Source organism: Tinamus guttatus, unplaced genomic scaffold, assembly GCF_059628265.1.
Source record: "Tinamus guttatus ecotype Peru unplaced genomic scaffold, ASM5962826v1 Tinamus_guttatus_pri_ptg000297l, whole genome shotgun sequence".
Classification (NCBI taxonomy): Eukaryota; Metazoa; Chordata; class Aves; order Tinamiformes; family Tinamidae; genus Tinamus; species Tinamus guttatus.
The window spans coordinates 4,167,819-4,186,015 of record NW_028288831.1 but is presented as its reverse complement, the minus strand read 5'-3'; the positions used below and the strand labels follow the sequence as shown (position 1 = coordinate 4,186,015).

Sequence of the window (18,197 nt, the reverse complement as noted above, 5' to 3'; positions counted from 1 at the left end):
AGCACCGCTCCCTAGCGGCTACATGGCCAGATACGTCCTGGCTTTTTCCCGTGCCTCTGCAATAAGCAGGCTGCAGGAGCACTGGGAGCTCAGCATTGCCAGCCCAGGGGCTTTTGGCACCATTTCGCTGCTGTTTCCCACCCCACTGCGCTTTTTGCCCAGACGGCAGCCAGGCTTCCTGGCAGGGCTCCATGCCTGCGAGGGCACGTTCAGCACCGGAGACAGTTTCCCTCGTACAGGAACCCCTGGGAAGCGCCATCGGGCCCGAGCCACCCTGCCGGCCGCCGCGATGCTGCTCCCGCCTCAGCATTGGAGCCTTGTGGAAACGGCCGCCCTGCTTCAGTGCCCAACCTGCGTCAGCTTCGCCTGAAAAAATCTCTTCTTCGCCTTCACCACTGGTCATGTGAATGTACAGGAGCTATGTTTAGGCTTTAGAAAAATGCCTGTCAGCTGGAGAGGAGGCTAGGGAGGGCTCAGACTGCTCTAGCACTATCCGCGCCAGGTGCAGGCAGAGACCAGCACATCGAGCACCCATCACGGCCACGGCACTGAGCACCCAGGGGCTTTCTGTTTGCCTTGCGCTGTTCTGATCTCTCTTTTTTTCAAGCTGGATGTGGTCACCGAGTGCAAATTTAGGCCACAGGGTGCTCTTTTCCCTCCTCCCCAGGCCCCCTTGCTCCAGTTTCAGGGGCTGCAGCGAGGGCAAAGCTCCCAGGTCGCAGCAGGACTGACCTCCCAGCAGTGCCAGGTCCGGACCCCTTTCCCAGCTTGTGGACCCCGACGTGGGAGCGCAGCGGTGGCAGTGCCGGTGCGTGGGCTCAGTCCGCACTTACCGGAGCAGGGAAACCTCCACGGTGCGTCCCGGCCGCGTGTGGCCCCGGCAGTGTGTGTCCGGGAGCCTCGGGAGCCGGCCTGGCCGGCGGCGCCCGGCAGGGTTACTCGAATGCTTCCCCTTTTCTGCGGTTTTGCTACCTCCTGGCCTCCGAGCGGGTCCTTCCTGCTGCGCTTGGCTGCTGGCACAGCCCTTTCCGAGCACTTCCGTGGCAACGGCGGCGGTGCCGGGGGCACCGGGGCAGGGTGGGGGCCCGCTGGCTGCGTCCAGGTCGTGGGGTCGCCCGGGCACCCGCTGGCTCCACGGCTGCGTGGGCGCCCCTGAGCGCCCACCCTGTGGCCGGGCCCAGGCCCCGTCGTAGCGTCCGAGCACCCATGGGAAAGGCCCCCCAGTGCAGGCGCCTGTCCTGTCCCCTCGTGCTTCCCCGTGGCTTGCCGGCAGACCACAGCTTCAGTTCTCCTTGGAGCAGCGATGAATGTGGTCACTTGTGGGGTTTCGGTTCCCCAAAGGCCTTTCCCAGCAGCTGGGGCTGAAACCCTGCCTGGATCCCGTCTCCTCTCCCCAGAGCCTCTCTCCTCTCCCAGCCATTAGCTGGAGCCCCCATGTCCTGCCCAGGTTGCATCTTGTAGAGATGCCCTTGCCCGGTTTGTGGTTTGAGGACGGTTCTGTGTGCAGCTCCCTGCAGTCCTCCTGGCCTCCCTGGTTCATGGAAGGAGAGTGTGTCCGCTCACGAGCCACGCAGCTTGGGCCATGCCCACACCAGCTGCTTTCATCACCCAAGCCTGTCCTCGACCACCCAGCCCTGCAGAGCAGGATGGAGCCCTGCTCCTGAGCACCCATGGGCATGCAGGAGCAGTGCCAGGACCGGCTGCAGGAGCAACGGTGCAAACCAGGGCCATGGGAGGAAGGCTGAGCCACCCTGAACCTACAGGGCAGCTGTGTTAGCATCTTCTGTGCCAAAAATCACTACTACTATTATTCCTGTTACTAGTATTACTATTATTGCTATTACAGATAGGATTGTCAGCTCTGGTGCTGATCTCCTTGGACATGCAGCTTGTTTCAAAATCACCCAGGAGCAGGGGAAGCATCAAGATGCCCGTTTGGCTCAAACTGCAACCTGCTTCCCTGGCATTTGCTTTGCCCCATTGCTGAGCTGCCAGGCATGAAGAGGAGCCGAAATGAGCCCGGTGCCTCCACCTGGCCCTGTCCTGTGCCCTTGGTGAGGCCTGGGGGGATTCTCTCCTTTGGCGATGCCAAGAAGGTAGTGAGCCCGGCTTCATCCAAGTGCCCTGAAAGCACATGCTGGGAAAGCCGCAGGCAGAGCGCTGCCGGTGGCCTCACCGCTGTGTCCCCTCTACAAAAACAGGATGCCAGCCTCCGTGCAGCTCCCACTGACTCATCTTGAAAGTGGGTTCTCAGCTAATGTGGCACCGGCAACTCCGCCGTGCCCAGCGCGGGCAGATGCCCGGCCCGGGAGGGATCCTGCCGCCTCGGGAAGCGGTTCTGCTGCCCGGGCAGCACCGGTGCCCACTGCCGCAGGGCGTCACACACCCCCCTGCATCTTGCTGGGCGTCAGGGCTTCCCCAGAGCCCCAGCAGAGGAAAACTGCAGCAGGGGGGATTGCTCCAGAGCAGGCAGTGCTGTCCCCAGAAGGGGCAAGTGCTTGTGTGCCCTTGGCACGCTTCAGGGCATCTCGGGTGCTCAAGCAGCAGCCTCCCCGCACCCTTGTTCCCCTCTGCCTCTTCAGCTGCCTGCCTGGCCAGGGGCTGCTCACACAAGGACATGGCTGCCCTGTCCCCATGGTGCCATGGGTGCTGTATGCACCAGCTGGCACCGCGCTGGGCTGGCGTGCAAGGAAGCTGCACGGTTTCAGTGGCACCCGCTGGGGCCACCAGCAGTTTTCTCCTCCGCAAGCTCAGAGTCCGGTTTCCTGTTATCTTTTCTCGCCCCCCTGCTGTATTTCATCCTTGTCAGATTGAGAGCCCAGATAGGGACAGTCGCACAGCCCGCAGGGTGCCGCTCCCAGGCTCGCCCTGCGCTGGCTGGGGCTGCAGTCACTGTCCCCATAGCTGTCCCCATTCCCCAGCAGAGCCCTGGGGCCATTGACCTTGGCCAAGGCCATCATCAGCCACGAGATTGCCACATGGGCTGCGGGAGGACCGATGGAGGAGGAGCAAGGGGACAGAGCTGCTGAAAGGCCCTTGCTCTGGAGTGTCATTGTCACCCTGGGGTGTCACTGTCACCCTGGGTGCTGCAGCAGGATGTCCCAACAGCGAGGAGAACATGTGTGCCAGTGGGTGTGGGCACCCTGCATGCAGCTCCCCTGGCAGGGAGGTGCTGCCCTCTGCGGATGTCCCCGCACGGCTCAAGGAGCCTGGCCAGCGCTCGGGACAGTCACCCGGCTGCAGCAAGGGATGCTCAGAGAGCCGCAGCCCTGGAGCAGGGCTGAGCCTGTCCTGACTCTCTTGGGACTTTGTGATGGTGCCAAGCGCAAGAGGAGCTGCAAAATCAGACCAAGAGGCAGCAGGAGGGATGGAGGTGAGAGACCAGGGTCGCAGGCGCTGCTTCAGAGCACGCGACACACGGCCCACTGGCAATCTTCATCTCAGCATCCCTCTAAGCTGAAGGTCCAGTCTACTTTAGGACAGATGGTTATTTTCATTTATTTATTCATTGATAAAGAGCTTTCTGGTCTGGGTTGGGTGACCCAGGTGGGCTCACTGGCTCCATTGTGCCTTTTTAGTTCTGTGTCCCGAGAATCTCTGATCTCTGCTGATTTTGTGCCCCAGCACCTCAGCCTGGTGGAGGTCAGTGCCCAGCCAGGGGTGACACTTGCTCTGCTCCCACCTCCTGCAATGGCAAAAGCAAACGGGCAGCCACAGAGCTGGCCTGGTGCTTCTGCACTGGGCAGCAGATCTGTGGGGCTTCTTGCCTTGGAAGCAATATTTGTGTGGCACCAAGGGGAGATGGAGAAGTTCATAGATGAGAGACCTATAAGGCTTGCAGGTCCTTTGGAACAGCCAAAAGCCAGGAGTGTACTAAAGGAGGTATAATATACACCTGTCTTTCGTCCTTCCCCAGGGAGCAACTAAAGCCTCTGCTGGATGGAGGATGCTGGGCTGGCCAGGCCACTCTCTGAATTGCTATGGCTCAGTTTAGCTTGGCAGCGTTCAAGTCATGAAGTAGCACTGGGAAATCAAAGCAGACTAAATGCCAGCAAGCCCGGAGCAGCCCGGAGCAGCCGCCCCCGGGTTTCTCCTGCAGGTACCAGCCTGGGCATGTCCCTGCCTCAGCTCAACGAGGTCCCACTGCCCTCCTAGCCCCACCACCAGCAACCCGGGGCCTTCCCTGCAGGAGCAGCATCGCGAGGGACTGGCCAAATCGGGCCCAGGGAACCTGCCACTCTTGCCAGGACACTGAGCTAGGAGGACACGGTTCCTCTCCATCCCAGCGTTCCCCCAGGAGAGCTGGGAGCGGGGGGACAACCTGCATCTTCGGTCACTGCCCGCTGCCTGAGGAGGTTAAACCCACCTGGCAGATAGGCTGTGCAATGCTTTGGCCAGACGTTTTTGGAATAATGGCACTTTGTTGCAGGACAACAGGAGCTTTTGTTAGGGCTGGGGCAGCTGTTCTAGAGCAGTGATTGAAATGCAGTCACCCTTAGCAACAAAACTCGGTGCTGGGACAGCCGAGTAAGTTATTTGCAGCTCCCAACTGTAATTCAGCAATGGGAGAAGCATGGAGACCAAGATGGTTAAACATAGCTGCAACAGAAGAGAAGGAACGAGAGAGAGAGGTGGTTAAAGATAGCTGGGGAGGAAGCCAGGGGGAGTGGGGATGGAGAAAAGGGTTGGATGGATGAGTGGTTGGATGGACAGAGAAAAAACTGGGGCTGGTTCAGTGCTTACTGTCACCTGCAGCAACCTGCCCAGCCTTGGGGTCACAGCCTTCCTGTCCCAACTCAGCCTAAATGTACAGCTGAGAGGCACCAGACACAACCTGTGGGGCTGCATGCGGTCTTCTCCCAGCTAAAGCAGAGGAGAGGGCCACTCAGATGCTGCCTGTGGAGCGTCTCCTCCACCGATGCTTCAGGAGACACCCATCCCTGGGAACGTGGGTGCTGGGGGGGTCAGCAGGTACCACAAGCCTCGGTGTGAGCTGAAGCGCTGCTGTAGAGCCCGCCTGGCCCGTGTGCGCTTGGGCTGGTCTCAGTCAGGGAGGCAAGGGGGAATCTAAGCCCACCAAAGTGCCAGCGCCCCAAACCTGGCAATAGCGCATTTTATGAGAGCTGGTGAGGGCCAGGGCAGCAGCTCTGCAGCTGCTTCACCACCCCACGGCTGCAGAGACTAAAAGCTGCAGAGAGTCAGGGGGTGGCACTGCTGTGCCCCACTCTTTACCCAAGGCAGGAGCAGCCTGACAAGAGCAGCACTGCACGGGGAGCACTTGGCTCCTGCAGCCAGCTTGGGCGCAGCCAGCTCGGACCGCGCGTGTCCCCGCACCGAGAGCCGGGCAGCACGGCTGTGCCCAGAGGCGCATGGCAGCCGCAGGGCAGCACGGTGCCAGCCTTGCTGCATGGGTGTCCCCTCGCCATGCACCACAGCCCAGCTCACAGAGCCGCCTCTTCCTCAGGCCAGGCGGCTCCCCTGGCACTCCAGGGGCTGCTTGTCTCACGAGTCTCCTGCATTTCTTGGGAGGAGCACTGAGGTTCTGCAGCTGGGACAGGGCTGATGCAGAGCTGAGGCCCCCGGAGCTGGTAGCCTGGCACAACACGGAGCTGGTGGCCTGGTACATGCTCTTGCTCCGGGCTCTTGGTGCTGCAGCCAGCGAGTGTGGAGCTGAGCGCTGGGGGAGGCTGCGTGCAGAGCTGCAGCCACCCCCCGCACTGACACCACCACCCATGTCACCTTTTGTCCCGGGCAGGAAATCAGCTCTCCGCAGCTCTAGTAAATGGGTCAGAGAAGGGCCCCGCGAGCGGGGCATGCTGGAGCCCGCCCTGTGCGCCCACCTCGCCCTCCTGCTCAGCCTTCTTATGTCACCTTCCCAAAGCTCGTTTCCTTACTCCTCCAGGTCTTGGAGGGCCACCTTCAACAGCCACCACGGGCACCAAGACATTCCCACTCCAGGTCACCCAGCCCTGTTGCCCCCTTCTTCCTTGCCCTCGTGGGCAGCGGGTTGCCTGCAGGGGACATGGGATGTGCACAGCAGGAGGGGTGGCAGCCTTCAGCTGGTGTCCCACAAACGGCCCCTGGACCCTGCGGTCACAAGCTCTGAGCCACGGGAGAGGATGGGAAAACATCTGAGTGGCCCCTCACACCTGTCCGTGTTCCCGGTGCTCCCTGAAGCACCCGAGCGTCTCACAGACAAGCCCTGACTCCACCTTTGCCGTGTCCCCAAGCCGAGGTGTCCAGCTGTCCCCATGAGCAGGGCAGGCTGAGGCACCAGCAGCCCGACCCCCTGCCTGCCCCATCCGAGAAGCCCCCGAGCGGCACCCCGAGCAGCTGCGGGCCGCGACAACCGGCAGCAGCAGCAGCAGCCGCCGCGCGGGGCCGGGGCAGCAGGGACGGCTCGGGGCAGCGCGTGCCCGCGAGGCAGCCGCCCGGGGCTGCCTCAGTGCCCCGAGCCGGGCAGGGCCGCGTCGCCGCGGGCCGGAGGGAGCGGGGCAGGCGCGGGGCCCGCGGCCGCCGCGCGGGCAGGTGCGGCCCGGCCAGGCCCAGCGCAGCCCCGCGGCGCCTTTAAGGGGCGGCGGCGGCGGCGGCGGCGGGCGGGCCCCGGTGGCCGGGCGGGGGGCGGCGTTGCGCAGGGCCGGGCACGGCGGTGGGGCCGGGGCCGGGGGAGGCCCGCGCCGCGCCGGGCCCTCTGCGGACAAAGGCGGCGCGGGCCGCGCCGGCCATGGCGGTGGGCGGCGGGTGAGGCGCGGGCGCTGCGGCGGTGCGGGGGGCGCCCCGCGGCGGCGGCGCCGGGCGGCTCCGCCATGGGCTTCCTGCACCAGCTCCATCTCCTGCTCTGGAAGAACGTGACGCTGAAGCGGCGCAGCCCGGTGAGCGCCGCGGGGCCCGGCAGGGTGCGGGGCTGCGGCGGCGGCGCGGGCGGCTCCTGGCGGCCGCGGGCCCGCAGAGGCCGAGCAGAGCTCCGCGGGGAAGGGACAGGGCAGCACCCCCAGCCCGGCCCCGATCCCGCCGCTCCCGAGCCGGGGCGGCCACCGGCGCCTTCCCCGGAGCAGGGACCGAGCCCTTGGCAGGGGGGCTCGGCCTCGCGGGAGCCGCCGCCATCTCCGGCTTTCGCTTGCTGCCTCGCGCCCCGTCGCCTCTTCGCCGCCCTTCTGCCGGTGAACGGCGCGTGGGCCGCCGTGCAGGAGCCCGGGGATGCCCCTCGCGCCCGTGGCCGCGCGCGGGGGCCGCGGCTCCGTCGGCAGCAGCTCCTGCCCGCCCGGCTCCCGGCGCTGCGGGAGCCCCCGAGGCCGCTGGAGCGCCCGTGGGTGCCGGCTGCGGGAATCCAGGCCTGCGGCAGCCCCCGCGCCTGCCCCTCTGTCCCAATCCTGCAGGGGGGAGCAGCTTCCCAGTCCCCTAGCGCTCCCCGGGCTCTAGTCCCGAGGGCCATGGCTCCTCTGGGGTGTCAGAGCCATCCCAAGTGCTTGGTGTCGTTGGATGTGAATAGGTTTCTGAATGCTATCTGGGTCAGAGCTGCGTCTTTCCTGTGCGAGCAGGGAGCTGCCTCTGCTTTCTGGATGCAAGAGCAGGCGAAACTTGGGGCTCCCCTCACTGGCTCCCCAGCTGGGCTTGCCGGGGCAGGGACAGGCGCTGGTTTTTCTCCCTTGCACCTGGCTGCGAGCAGGTGGCAGGTTGGTGCGCACAGCGCTGGGGTCACGGAACTCACTTAACCCTTCCATCACCTTTTCCAACCAGCTTGTGCTGCGAAGGGTTATCCAAGTGGAGCAGCGCGGCCCTATCGGGAAGGGGGTACGGTGCTGAGGGGTGCCCAGAGTCCTTCGACCCCTTTGCTGGTGCCCGTGCCTGGCCTTTGCGTGAGGAACAGGGAGGTGTTGGGCGGCCGGGTGAAGGGGCCCCGGCTGCGGAGCCGGGGAAGGGCCATCCCGGGGATGGGGACGGAGCCCTGGGAGCCGCATGGGTGGCAGCCCGGCGGGGGGGATGGGTGCGCCGGGCTCCCAGGGAGCTGGTTATTTTTGGAGGCTGGGGGAGGGTAGGAACTGCTGCTCGGGAGCTGGTGATTCTCTCTTCTCCCTCCCAAATATCCTGTGGGCCTGATCCTGTGCGCTGTCCTTTGCAGGAAGCACCCAGGAGCATCAGCCCTGGCTCCATCCTGGTATCCGGAGCAGCGGAGTCTGCCTGGGCAGCTCGGGCAGAGCCTGGCTTGTGGGCAGGTGCCCACTGCGCCGGCAGCCTCTGTCCCATTTAGGCGGGCGAAGAGCTGCTCTTGGGCTGAGTCATCTCCGTTCCTCACCACACACTGAGCTGGGCGGCTGCGGGAGGGACCGTGTACCCAGCACCGGCACCGAGGCGCCCGGCACAGCGTCTTCTGCCCTGCCGGCTGCCCCTGGCATCTGAGGCCCCTGGGCAGCTGCTCCAGGCTTGGTGGCGCGGCAGGCGGTTTGCAACCTGCGGGTGCATATTCCTTGTGTCCCCTGTCTTTCTCCCTGGTCCTTGCTGCCCCTTTCCACCTCGTGTGGGTGTGAGGCCTCCCCCAAAGCCGCTGCAGTAGCTGCTGCATCCAGACTGGGTGCCTGGAGGGAGGAGGGCAGGGTGACCAGGCCTCTCTGCCCGCACGTGAAGCCAGGCACTGTCTCATTCCTGCTGGTTGGAGGTGGGGAGCAGGGCATGGCATCCGACAGGGAGGCTGCCCCACTGGCGTCCCCTGCCCTGCACAAAGCTGCTGTTGCGTGGAGTGTGTAGAAGGTGGCAGGGAAGAAGAAAATGCAAGCTGGGTGTCGAGGTGAGAGCTGCTGCTCCATGCAGAGGGTGATCCATGGTCCACGGGTGCAAGCCCTGGTGCAGTCCTACCCTGAGGACGTGCCTGTGCATGGCAGGCATCATCTGAGCCCATCTCCTGCTTCCTTTTTCTCCTGCTGCTCCCAAGCCCTGGGGTCAGTTCAAGCTCCCTGCGCTCCGGGTGTTCGCCCGCCTTGCTGGCCACCCGCACAGCAGCCCTCTGACTCCGAGAGCTCTGCCCTATTCCCACAGGCAGGGAGTGGAGCCGCCAGGCAGGCTTGCCTGCCAGGGCACAGTCAGATCTGTGCCGACATCCAGCCCTTCAGCCCTGGCCTTGCCAGCCCCTGCTCATCCTGCAGGGAACGTCTTGCAGGTGTCTGCCCGTGCCCTGCCGTGGGGAGAGCCTGGCTCTGCCAGCTGCAGCTTGGTAGGTCAGGCTGGAGGCACCGAAGCCTGGAAGGGGTAAGCGCAAGAACTCTGCCCTCTCTGCACCTGCCTTGGTGGGTCCCTCCCTGGCAGCGGGTCAGGGATCGCGGGTCCCCCCCGGCTGGCAGAGGGCACATGGTGCTTGTGCTCCCTCCCCAGCGGACAGGCGGGCGGCATCGTGGCCAGGTGCTTGGCACAGAGCACAGCCCTCGAGCACGGTGCCCTCCGGCGGTGCTGGGATGGGACGTGGGGAGGGTCTCCCCCATGTGCCAATCCCTGCTTTCCAGCAGCACCGGTGGCTGGCAGGGCGCTGGGCTGGGGCCAGAACTGGGGCCAGCTCCTTTCTCCACCACTAAACTGCTGGGCAACCTTCAGAAAGCCACCTCTGTGGGCCTTATTGTGGGTTGTGGCTGGGCTGTGTGCCCCTGTTGTTGCCTGACATTGGCAATCGACTCCGTCCGCCGAGGCGGCCAGGCACGTCCCACCCGTGCCTGGGCCAGAGAGCACAGACACCAATATGAGGATGCTGCAAATGGCGTTTAATATACGCAGGCTGGATCTTATAAAGGTAGCGAAGGCGGAAGCATGCCTATATAGCCAATAAGCGTTGCTCTTTACCTAATATGGCATATGCCTTAGTTCCCTATTCTTCCCGTACATCGCGAGATCTTCCGAGCGCCGTACCCTACATCTCCCCCCCCCCATGTTAATCTAAATATCCTAAATATCACTACTTTGAACAAGCTGTTGATAGCGTACATTGTGACTGCCTTGTTTCTGTGAGCGTCGTAGCTGATGCAATACATAGTGGATTATACATGACAAAATAGGCATGCCGCAAAAGACACCAATCAATACCATAATGATAATCAACCCAAGCTTCCACAATCAATCCAATTCAACCAGGATAGTAATCATGTCCAGATACTGTTGCCTATGTTCTCAAGCCATCTCCAGTTTCCTGGGTTACGTCTTATCATCTGTAGCAGATCTGATCCTACGTTTTGAATGTCCTCCGACCTCTTGTCGATCTTCTCGTAGTCTTTTGTGGTCAGGCAACAAAATTTTAGGTTTTTGAATGTTCTGGACCGGCCTGCCCCCACCTGGAGAATCTCGAAGATTACGTTGATGACCTCGTGATGTGCTTTGAGTATCTTGTTGACATCCCTAAAACCTGCCGCTATCTGTTGAGACAACGTGTTTACTGCTTTATTCGTCCGCAACAAGTGACAGGTCGAGCTTTGAATTTTGTATAGCCCTGTTGATCCTAAAATCGGGCCGAGGCAAGTAATATTAGCATTCACCAGGATGAGGAATGGTGCCTCGCTCATATTACCCGGTAAAAAGACACCAGGTGACATGGGGGCAAAAAATTTTACAAGGGTTGGGGGTATTTTGTCTGGTGGTAGGTATGCAGCAGCCAGCAAGCATAGCGCGCTAGAGCAGGAAACGTTTCAGGTGGGGAGAATTATAGTACCGTTCGTCCATCTTGTACCTGAGTGTCTAACAAGTCTTCGGGTATAATCCACTCCCTGTTTCCTTCATCATCCCTGCAGCTAAATCTTCCCACACCTCTGTCTATATTTATTGTATTATAACTTTCACAGGTGGCAGAGGGGTCTGATGTAGTCTTTCTCTCCCATTTCTGAGCCTTCTGAGTGACTATCTCTAGGTACCCTGTGAAATTCACATGATGGGAGCGGTATGTCACATTAACATATGACCCATATGGTGACCATGATTCCCCATACACTGTCCCACTAGGCAGTATTGTGAGATTTGCTGCTCTTCGTGCCATTAATTTGCATAAAGGGTTATCTGTTAGGGAAGCCGCAAAGCTTACAAAAGCAAAGCATGTTAGTGGATTGTGTGGAAGGAGCGTTTGTAGAAGAATTGTTTGAAAGCAGGAACTGAGAGGAAAACTAGGGCCTCACATAGCTCTGGCATTACAGAGGCCTGCTTGGGGTGCTGCACAGTTGCCACTTCTAGGATGGTTGGTATGCACGGACTCTGCTCCTCCACGGTTCCCTGGGCAACGCAATCTGCCCTCCTCGCAGCTGCGAAAGGGAGTAACGGAGGACGGAGCGGGGTGAAAGCTCCACGGCCAAACTCTGTTGCACTCCCTTTGCTGGGCTGCTGATAAGCTGCACAGTGGCTGTCTAATGAGAGATATACGATAACATGTCCGGTGCTGTGCCAGCAAAAGTGGCAAATGATGAACTTTGCTTAAACTTTGCTCATTATAATGTGAAAACCGTACCTCCATCTCAGAAGTTACCCGCCTCCGAGGTACGACCACCCCTCACTGAGCATGCGCTTTAAATTTTCGGTTGACTGTACCTTAAAATGAAAGCGAGAAACTTTTCCACCAATCAACAACAATATTAAGTATGACTTTAGTCACTCAAGCTCCACCTGAATGTAAAGAAAAGTATAAAAGGTGAACTAAGGATGAAAAGTCTGGAGGGAAGAATTCATCGTAACTTCTGGGTCAGTTGAGAGGCTGAGCCCCCTTCCCTCCCCCTGTGCCGGGACGCTGCCCGAGGAGACTCGAGACTGGACGTCTTCTCCCATTTTCTGGGGTGAGTGATGATTGCATATTTGTACATCAGAGCTAGCTAAAAACCCCATGCTCTAGTAGAGAATTTCCTTTACTAACATCGAAACCTGCTTTGTAAATGCTGCACTTGAATAAATCACACTGTTTGTGAACTCAACTATTTGTTTGCGGGGGGGGCAATCAGACCTGCAGTTGACAGACTGTTCGTGAATCCGATACCTTTTTTGATACCTCCTTCCCCCCCCCCACCACCATTACCACTACGGCTTTCAAACTGCAACATTTTCAACACAGGTTGAGATCAGGACTTTCCCCTTTTTCCACCCCGGTGGGGAGGCAATAATGGGATGCGCCTCTCGCCCTCGCCCATTGTCGGGCCTAGGATTCTGTGTTTCCTGGTCGACTCCATACAACCTGTATCAGCAGGATAATGCAAAGAGAGCCTTTCCTCGTCTTGCCATGTCGATTGTTTGTTTTGCTGTTCTCCAATATTTCCTTTTCAATCGGACAAGGTGCTTTCTTAGTAGGTCGGGGTCCAGTCGAATCCTCCATCACTGAGGTGTATGGGTTGTGGGGGTCGTCCCATCAGCTGTTCCTGTAGGGGTAAGCTCATAGTTGCCATGAGTTTTGAGGTTCGGTCTTATCCACCTTGCGGGTACCCATTTCACTACCTCCTGCTGTCTTACGGCCGCGTAGCCCCTTCCCTGGGTTACCAAGTTCCACCCAGACTCCCATATCCCTTTCTCTGGGAACCTGACCAGAACTGGGGGCCCATCCTCTATAGCTGTGACCGCCCAATGCTTATCCACTGGTGCCTTGTTCTCATTTCCACGAATGAAATGATTCTGCGAATATAGCGCTCGCATCAAAATTTCTGGTTGCTTCATACTGGGAATTCTTTGGGTATGACCTTCCCCCTCCCCAAGGATCTTGATTTTTTGTTTGAGGGTTTGATTTGCTCTCTCTACAATTGCCTGTCCTTGGCTATTGTGAGGAATTCCGTGTTGCAGTTGAATTCCCCATTTGTAAGCCCAGTCTTGCGTAGATTGGGCTGTGAAGCAGGAGCCGTTATCTGTTTTGATTATTCGCGGAACACCTAACCATGCTATAGCCGTTATCCAATGCTGGTGAGCTGCACGCGCAGTAACCCTCTGGTGTTGTGTGGCTATGATCAGTCCACTGCATGTATCCACTGTAACTGCTAACCAGGGTCGTGGTTGAATAAAGGGCATAATGTGAAGTCTGACTGCCAGATTTGATTTGCCTTTAGGCCACGGGGATTCACCCCAGCACCCCATAGAGTCGATCGTTGGCAATATGGGCAAGTGGCTACCACATCCCTGGCTACTGCAAGGGGAATGTTGCAATGCTTTGCGAGGGCTCTCGCTCCTATGTGGAGGTGCTCGTGTATAGCACGAGCTTGTGTTATTGTCCATACACCCTTGGCTGCTGCATCAGCTTTATTGTTGCCTTCCTGATAATATCCCTGTATACTGGCATGACTTCTCACGTGGACTATGGAGGCTGTGGTGCTGCGCTGTTGCAGCGCCTCCTCCAGCAGGATGGCTATTGGCGTGCCCGCCCATACATTCTCCTGTGTGCACTGATATGATGTATTGAGTAGGCTATATGGATTCAGGTCTGTCCAGTTGCTTTGAGGAATACCTAACACCAGTGCATCAATTGATCCGCTGTCCCACAAAGCCAACAACTCTTAATTTGGGTATAATTAACAATACGCCTAAGTAGCATAACATATCCATTAGTGTTAAAAGTAGCATCAGCTTCTATAATAGCGTTAAAAGTAATATTACCTCCTAAAAGCCACAATATACAGCTAATAGTAACAGTAACACTTCTTCCTCCCATGTTGTTCTTCTGCAGGCTCACACTTTCCACAGCTAGGGTACCAGCTGCCTGCCTGCTACGTTTGATGTATGCGAGTTTGCTTCCAGCCAAGGTCTCGCCCATTTTTGCTGGCACCCATCTGGTTCCAGTATCTGTAACGATACAAGCATACCCTTTCCCCCAGGTTATCAAGTCCAAAGGTCCCGTCCATTTTCCCGTGTTCCAGTCTCTCAGCATCACCTTACTCGGACCCGACTTTACTTCTGTCAGGCCTCCCTTTAGCCCAGCCCTGTGTTTGACCATCAGAGGGACTAGGCTATCCTGGGGCAATCTCAAAAATTTTAAAACATATTCTGCTCTTGCCAATTTTTCATTTTTCGTAGCTGGCGTTTCAGCGTTTGGTTCATATGTTCCACTATGTCATGATCCTCAGGATGTAATAGTATGGTGAAAAAACAATCCTTTAAATCGATTATTAAGATGTCTGAATCATTTTGAAAGGTTCTCAATTTCCATTTCTATTTATGTTTGCATAGCTTCAATTTGGTTTCCTCCCCAGAAATTGCTTGGGATTTCTGTATATTAAGGAGGCCCCCGCTCCAGTAGCATTGAGGCTTTTACAATTTGTAAGGACTGTTGCAGGTCCTTCCGTGTCAGTTGCACTGGAGCTTGGCCGTCGCTTCATTCTTGTTTCCCATGCTAAAGTACTTCCCTAGTCTCTTTCCAAGGATACAAGTCAGAGTACGGCTCCCAGTCCTCCATCGGTGGGGTGGGTGGGCAGGGGAGGTGGGGGGGGGACGCCGTAGTCTGAGTTATTCCTGACTTTCCCACTTTCAAATTCTGGACTTTCTTGTTGTGCTTATTTAGCCCTCTCTGCTGATATATATATTACACAATAAAGATCTAAAAACCACAGATACAAACAGCACAAACACAATTTCCATCCAGTGGCACGACCTCACGTAGCTGTGCACTCCACTAGTGAGTTCCACTGTCTCAATTGCCTAATCCCATCCTCGCTGCCAATTAGGTTGCGAATGGGTTTGGGATTCGGCAATAATCACACAGAACAAAGTGGCTACGGCTATTCAGGTGAAAGCACGTTAAAGAAGCAAAGTATGTCTAATTACTCGTGAGGTAATACTTGTCGGCAGGACACTGAGACTGAACATTCTCTTGAGTTGGCAGATTGGAGGGTTGCTGACAGGCTCCCAACTCAGCGGGCGTCCCCGCAGAGACAACGTGGGTCTCAGTTTTAGGAGTCTCACCCCTCCTTTCTCTCTGCACTGTCTGTTTATGCCCGGTGCATCCTGCCACGTAGGGCCAGTACGTGCCAGCAGGCAGACCAGGGGGCGGACAAACTCCGCCTTCAGTCACATAACCTTCCCTCCTGGGTGCGCAGGTGCGCATGTCAGTAAATTGTCCCAGTCGTCAGTCTGAGGGTCCTGCCTTTCTCATCTCCCTCCCTCTCGGGTGTTTGACCTTCAAACTAATTTAGAGGATGTTTGCAGTTAAGTTGGCTACAAGCCCGGTCGAGCAGCCGCCTTCAGCTGCTTTTGGAGGAGGTCGGCTCTGAGCCTGGCTGGGCAGCCGCCTCCGCACTCCTTATCACTCAGCCTGGGCAGGCAAACATCTTCTTTCTCAGGGTCTTGGATTCTATTTTGCACAATAGTTTTATGACTCTACAGATCATACAAATTTCCACCTTTCAACCATACCTCGTGTCGGCATCAATATACAAAGGATACAACACATAATAGAGATGAACATAGCAAATAGAAATAATAGCCCTAATAACGGTTTCCGTCCTCACTTAAAGCATTACAGTTCTTCAACCCCCACTTTTAAAGACAGATCAAATTCCTCTGCACCTCCCTCCTGGCTTTCATCAAGCCTTCAGCAACATAAGTTTCCTTGATCTCATTCGCCTTCTCTTCCCCAGCCCCCCTTTCTCCTTTTTTCAAGGCGATCTAACAAGCGGAAGCGGGGGCACAGACAGTGTAGGCGCCGCAGGTGCAGGCACAGAGGCAGGCACGGGCGGGGGGTTAGCGATGGATCTCCAAACACCAGCGGTTTTCAGTGGCGTGGCGGTCCCGGTCCTGAAGTGCTTGCAAAGGCTGCCGTGGCTCCGATGGCCACTTTGCTTTTGGCTTTCACATCGGGTTTGAATGCTAGGTGGGGTTCGGCTTTGAACCCATTCTCTCTGCACCAGATCGAAAGCTTGCAGAGGGTCTGTTCATCAGCCTCTGTCTGCACTCCCACTACTTCGCTCTTTCCGAGCGCCTCCCGTGCTGCCCTCCAAGTCTCCCTCTCCTCCCTTGCTCTCTGGAGGACCTGCCGTATCACTCCCCATGTCTTTAGATCTTTCGCACTCCCTTTAGACATACCATATTCCGTTAACGCGGTGGTACATCTCTGCCAGTGCTGGGGGAATAAAACTTCCCCGGCACTGTTAACCGCCCCTTCTTCAAGGAGCCGCTCAATGCAGCTCTTAACTGCGTTCGATTTCATAGAAATCCCCCATTCACGAGCACACGATAATACGACCTTGACTATCCCTTCCATGATCCGCGGATCCCTCGACCGCCTACGGTCCGTCGCCTACGGTCCGCCGCCTACGGTCCGCCGCCTCGGAGTATCACGTCGGGGTCACCACTTGTTGCCTGACATTGGCAATCGACTCCGTCCGCCGAGGCGGCCAGGCACGTCCCACCCGTGCCTGGGCCAGAGAGCACAGACACCAATATGAGGATGCTGCAAATGGCGTTTAATATACGCAGGCTGGATCTTATAAAGGTAGCGAAGGCGGAAGCATGCCTATATAGCCAATAAGCGTTGCTCTTTACCTAATATGGCATATGCCTTAGTTCCCTATTCTTCCCGTACATCGCGAGATCTTCCGAGCGCCGTACCCTACACCCTGTGGTGGGACAAGGTAGTGTTCATCCTCAGCACCTCCGTGTGGGGCAGCTCTTTTGGAGCTAGCACTGTGACAAGGCACAAAAGCACCAGGACAGGTCCTCAGCCCTGAGTTTTCCTCGCCTGCTCCAGGACGCTGAGCGCTGGCAGGTCCCAGCCCTGGTGGGGCGGCTGCAGGATTTGGCGCGGCAGCACAGCAAGATGGGATGATCTTCTTGGGAGAGGTCTTCCCCATACCACGGTACTGCGTGTCACCCGCTTCTGTCGCCCTTCTGTGTCCCCAGGCCCTGCTGGCACCTCAGTTCTCTGTGGAGATAGTTTAGATTTTGCTCTTTGCTTGAGAAGGGTTTGCCCTGCAGTGGGAGGCTAATCTTGTGGTGGTGCCAGGACCCCTCGCTGTGGTGTTGGGGACACGATGTGCATGGGCCCATCAGGTTGCTGCAAAGGAGGGAAGAAAGGCTCGGCCAGCTGCAGGGTTTGCAGCTATCCAGAAAAGGAAAAGAGCCCTCAGGGGAAACGGGGCAGGAACATGCACCCTGCAAACAGCAAAGACGTCACCAGATTGTTTGCTTTGTGTCGGTGTCTAAGGAGCGCCTGCATCGTGGTGGGGATGCTGTTCCTTGGCTGTGTCAAGGTGCCCTTGTAAACACTTGGCCCGAGTCTGCCAGAGAGTCTGGCTTTGCCCTGAGCTGCTGTTCTGCCCCAGGGGCTGCTCTGGGGTTTGGCCGTGGTTTCATTCCCCCTGTGCTGGAGGTGCAGGCAGGAGCTCCCGCGCTGGTGGCGTCCGAGCAGAACGTCGCCGTTGGATGGAGTGAAATCAAGATGCTCCAACAATGGGAACTGTTGGATTGGGGCGTTGGAACCCTGGGGCTGCATTTGTGTTTGGTCCTGGGAAGTCCAGGCTTGAGACTTTCCTAAAGTTGTTTAAAGTAAGAAATCCCGTAAGTAACCTTAGCTCTGCTCTACAAAGGGCCTGGGGATGGACACAGTTTCCCGGGCAGATATTCTAAGGGAGGGAGTTTTGGATGACTTTTTAGCTTTCTTAAACCTACAGTTGTTTTAAAATTAACAAGTGAACTCTCAGATTCCCTCCAGGCATTACGTGAGGGCAAAGGTGACGGTGTTTGGCCCTGCTCCCAATTGCTTTCTGTGTAAATGCCTTCAGAAAAGGAAGGTGATGGGAGTTCCTGGCTTTCCAGGGCTGGAAGGGCGCTGCAGAGGTCTCGTTGTGAGACGGGCAAGGTGCGTTGGCTGTACAGGAGCCTTGTGGAGGAGCTGTGAGTGTGAGAGGAGACTCCAGGAGCTGCTGCTTTTCTCAGCACGTCCCCGGCACCAGCCGGGCTCCCGTGCTGCAAGCTCAGTGTGCGGAGAGGATCCTGCAGGGCCGGGGGGAGCAGGAGGGGCCTGGCCTTGCTCTGGGATGTTTTCCTTCTGCTCCTTGGGAAAGCTGGGAAAGCTCCCACTGCCCCACTGAGCTGTCCAAAACCAGCCGGCCCAGCTCCTCTTCAGTGGGAGAGGCCCAGGGGAGGGGTAACCTTGTTGCTTCCCAAATAAGCCAGGTAGGGAGAGGAGGTTTGTTCTTCACCCCTGGGAGGTCTGGGCACAGAGCACCCTGTTCCTGCAAGGTGCCCCCAGAAACGGGCCCTGGCCGTGGGGCGGCAGCGGC

General features: G+C 58.0%; 1 protein-coding gene across 2 annotated transcripts in view; it reads left to right on the top strand.

The window, feature by feature from the left end:
- Positions 1-6,794: 6,794 nt before the first annotated feature.
- The window catches only part of ABCA2 (ATP binding cassette subfamily A member 2), a 46,611-nt gene continuing 35,208 nt past the window's right edge, over positions 6,795-18,197 (top strand). For both annotated transcript variants that reach the window (XM_088527998.1, XM_088527997.1), the window contains exon 1: positions 6,795-6,872. In XM_088527998.1, the coding sequence (XP_088384124.1) occupies positions 6,807-6,872 (66 nt within the window). In that variant the 5' untranslated portion in view covers positions 6,795-6,806. The remainder of the gene's footprint in view (positions 6,873-18,197) is intronic.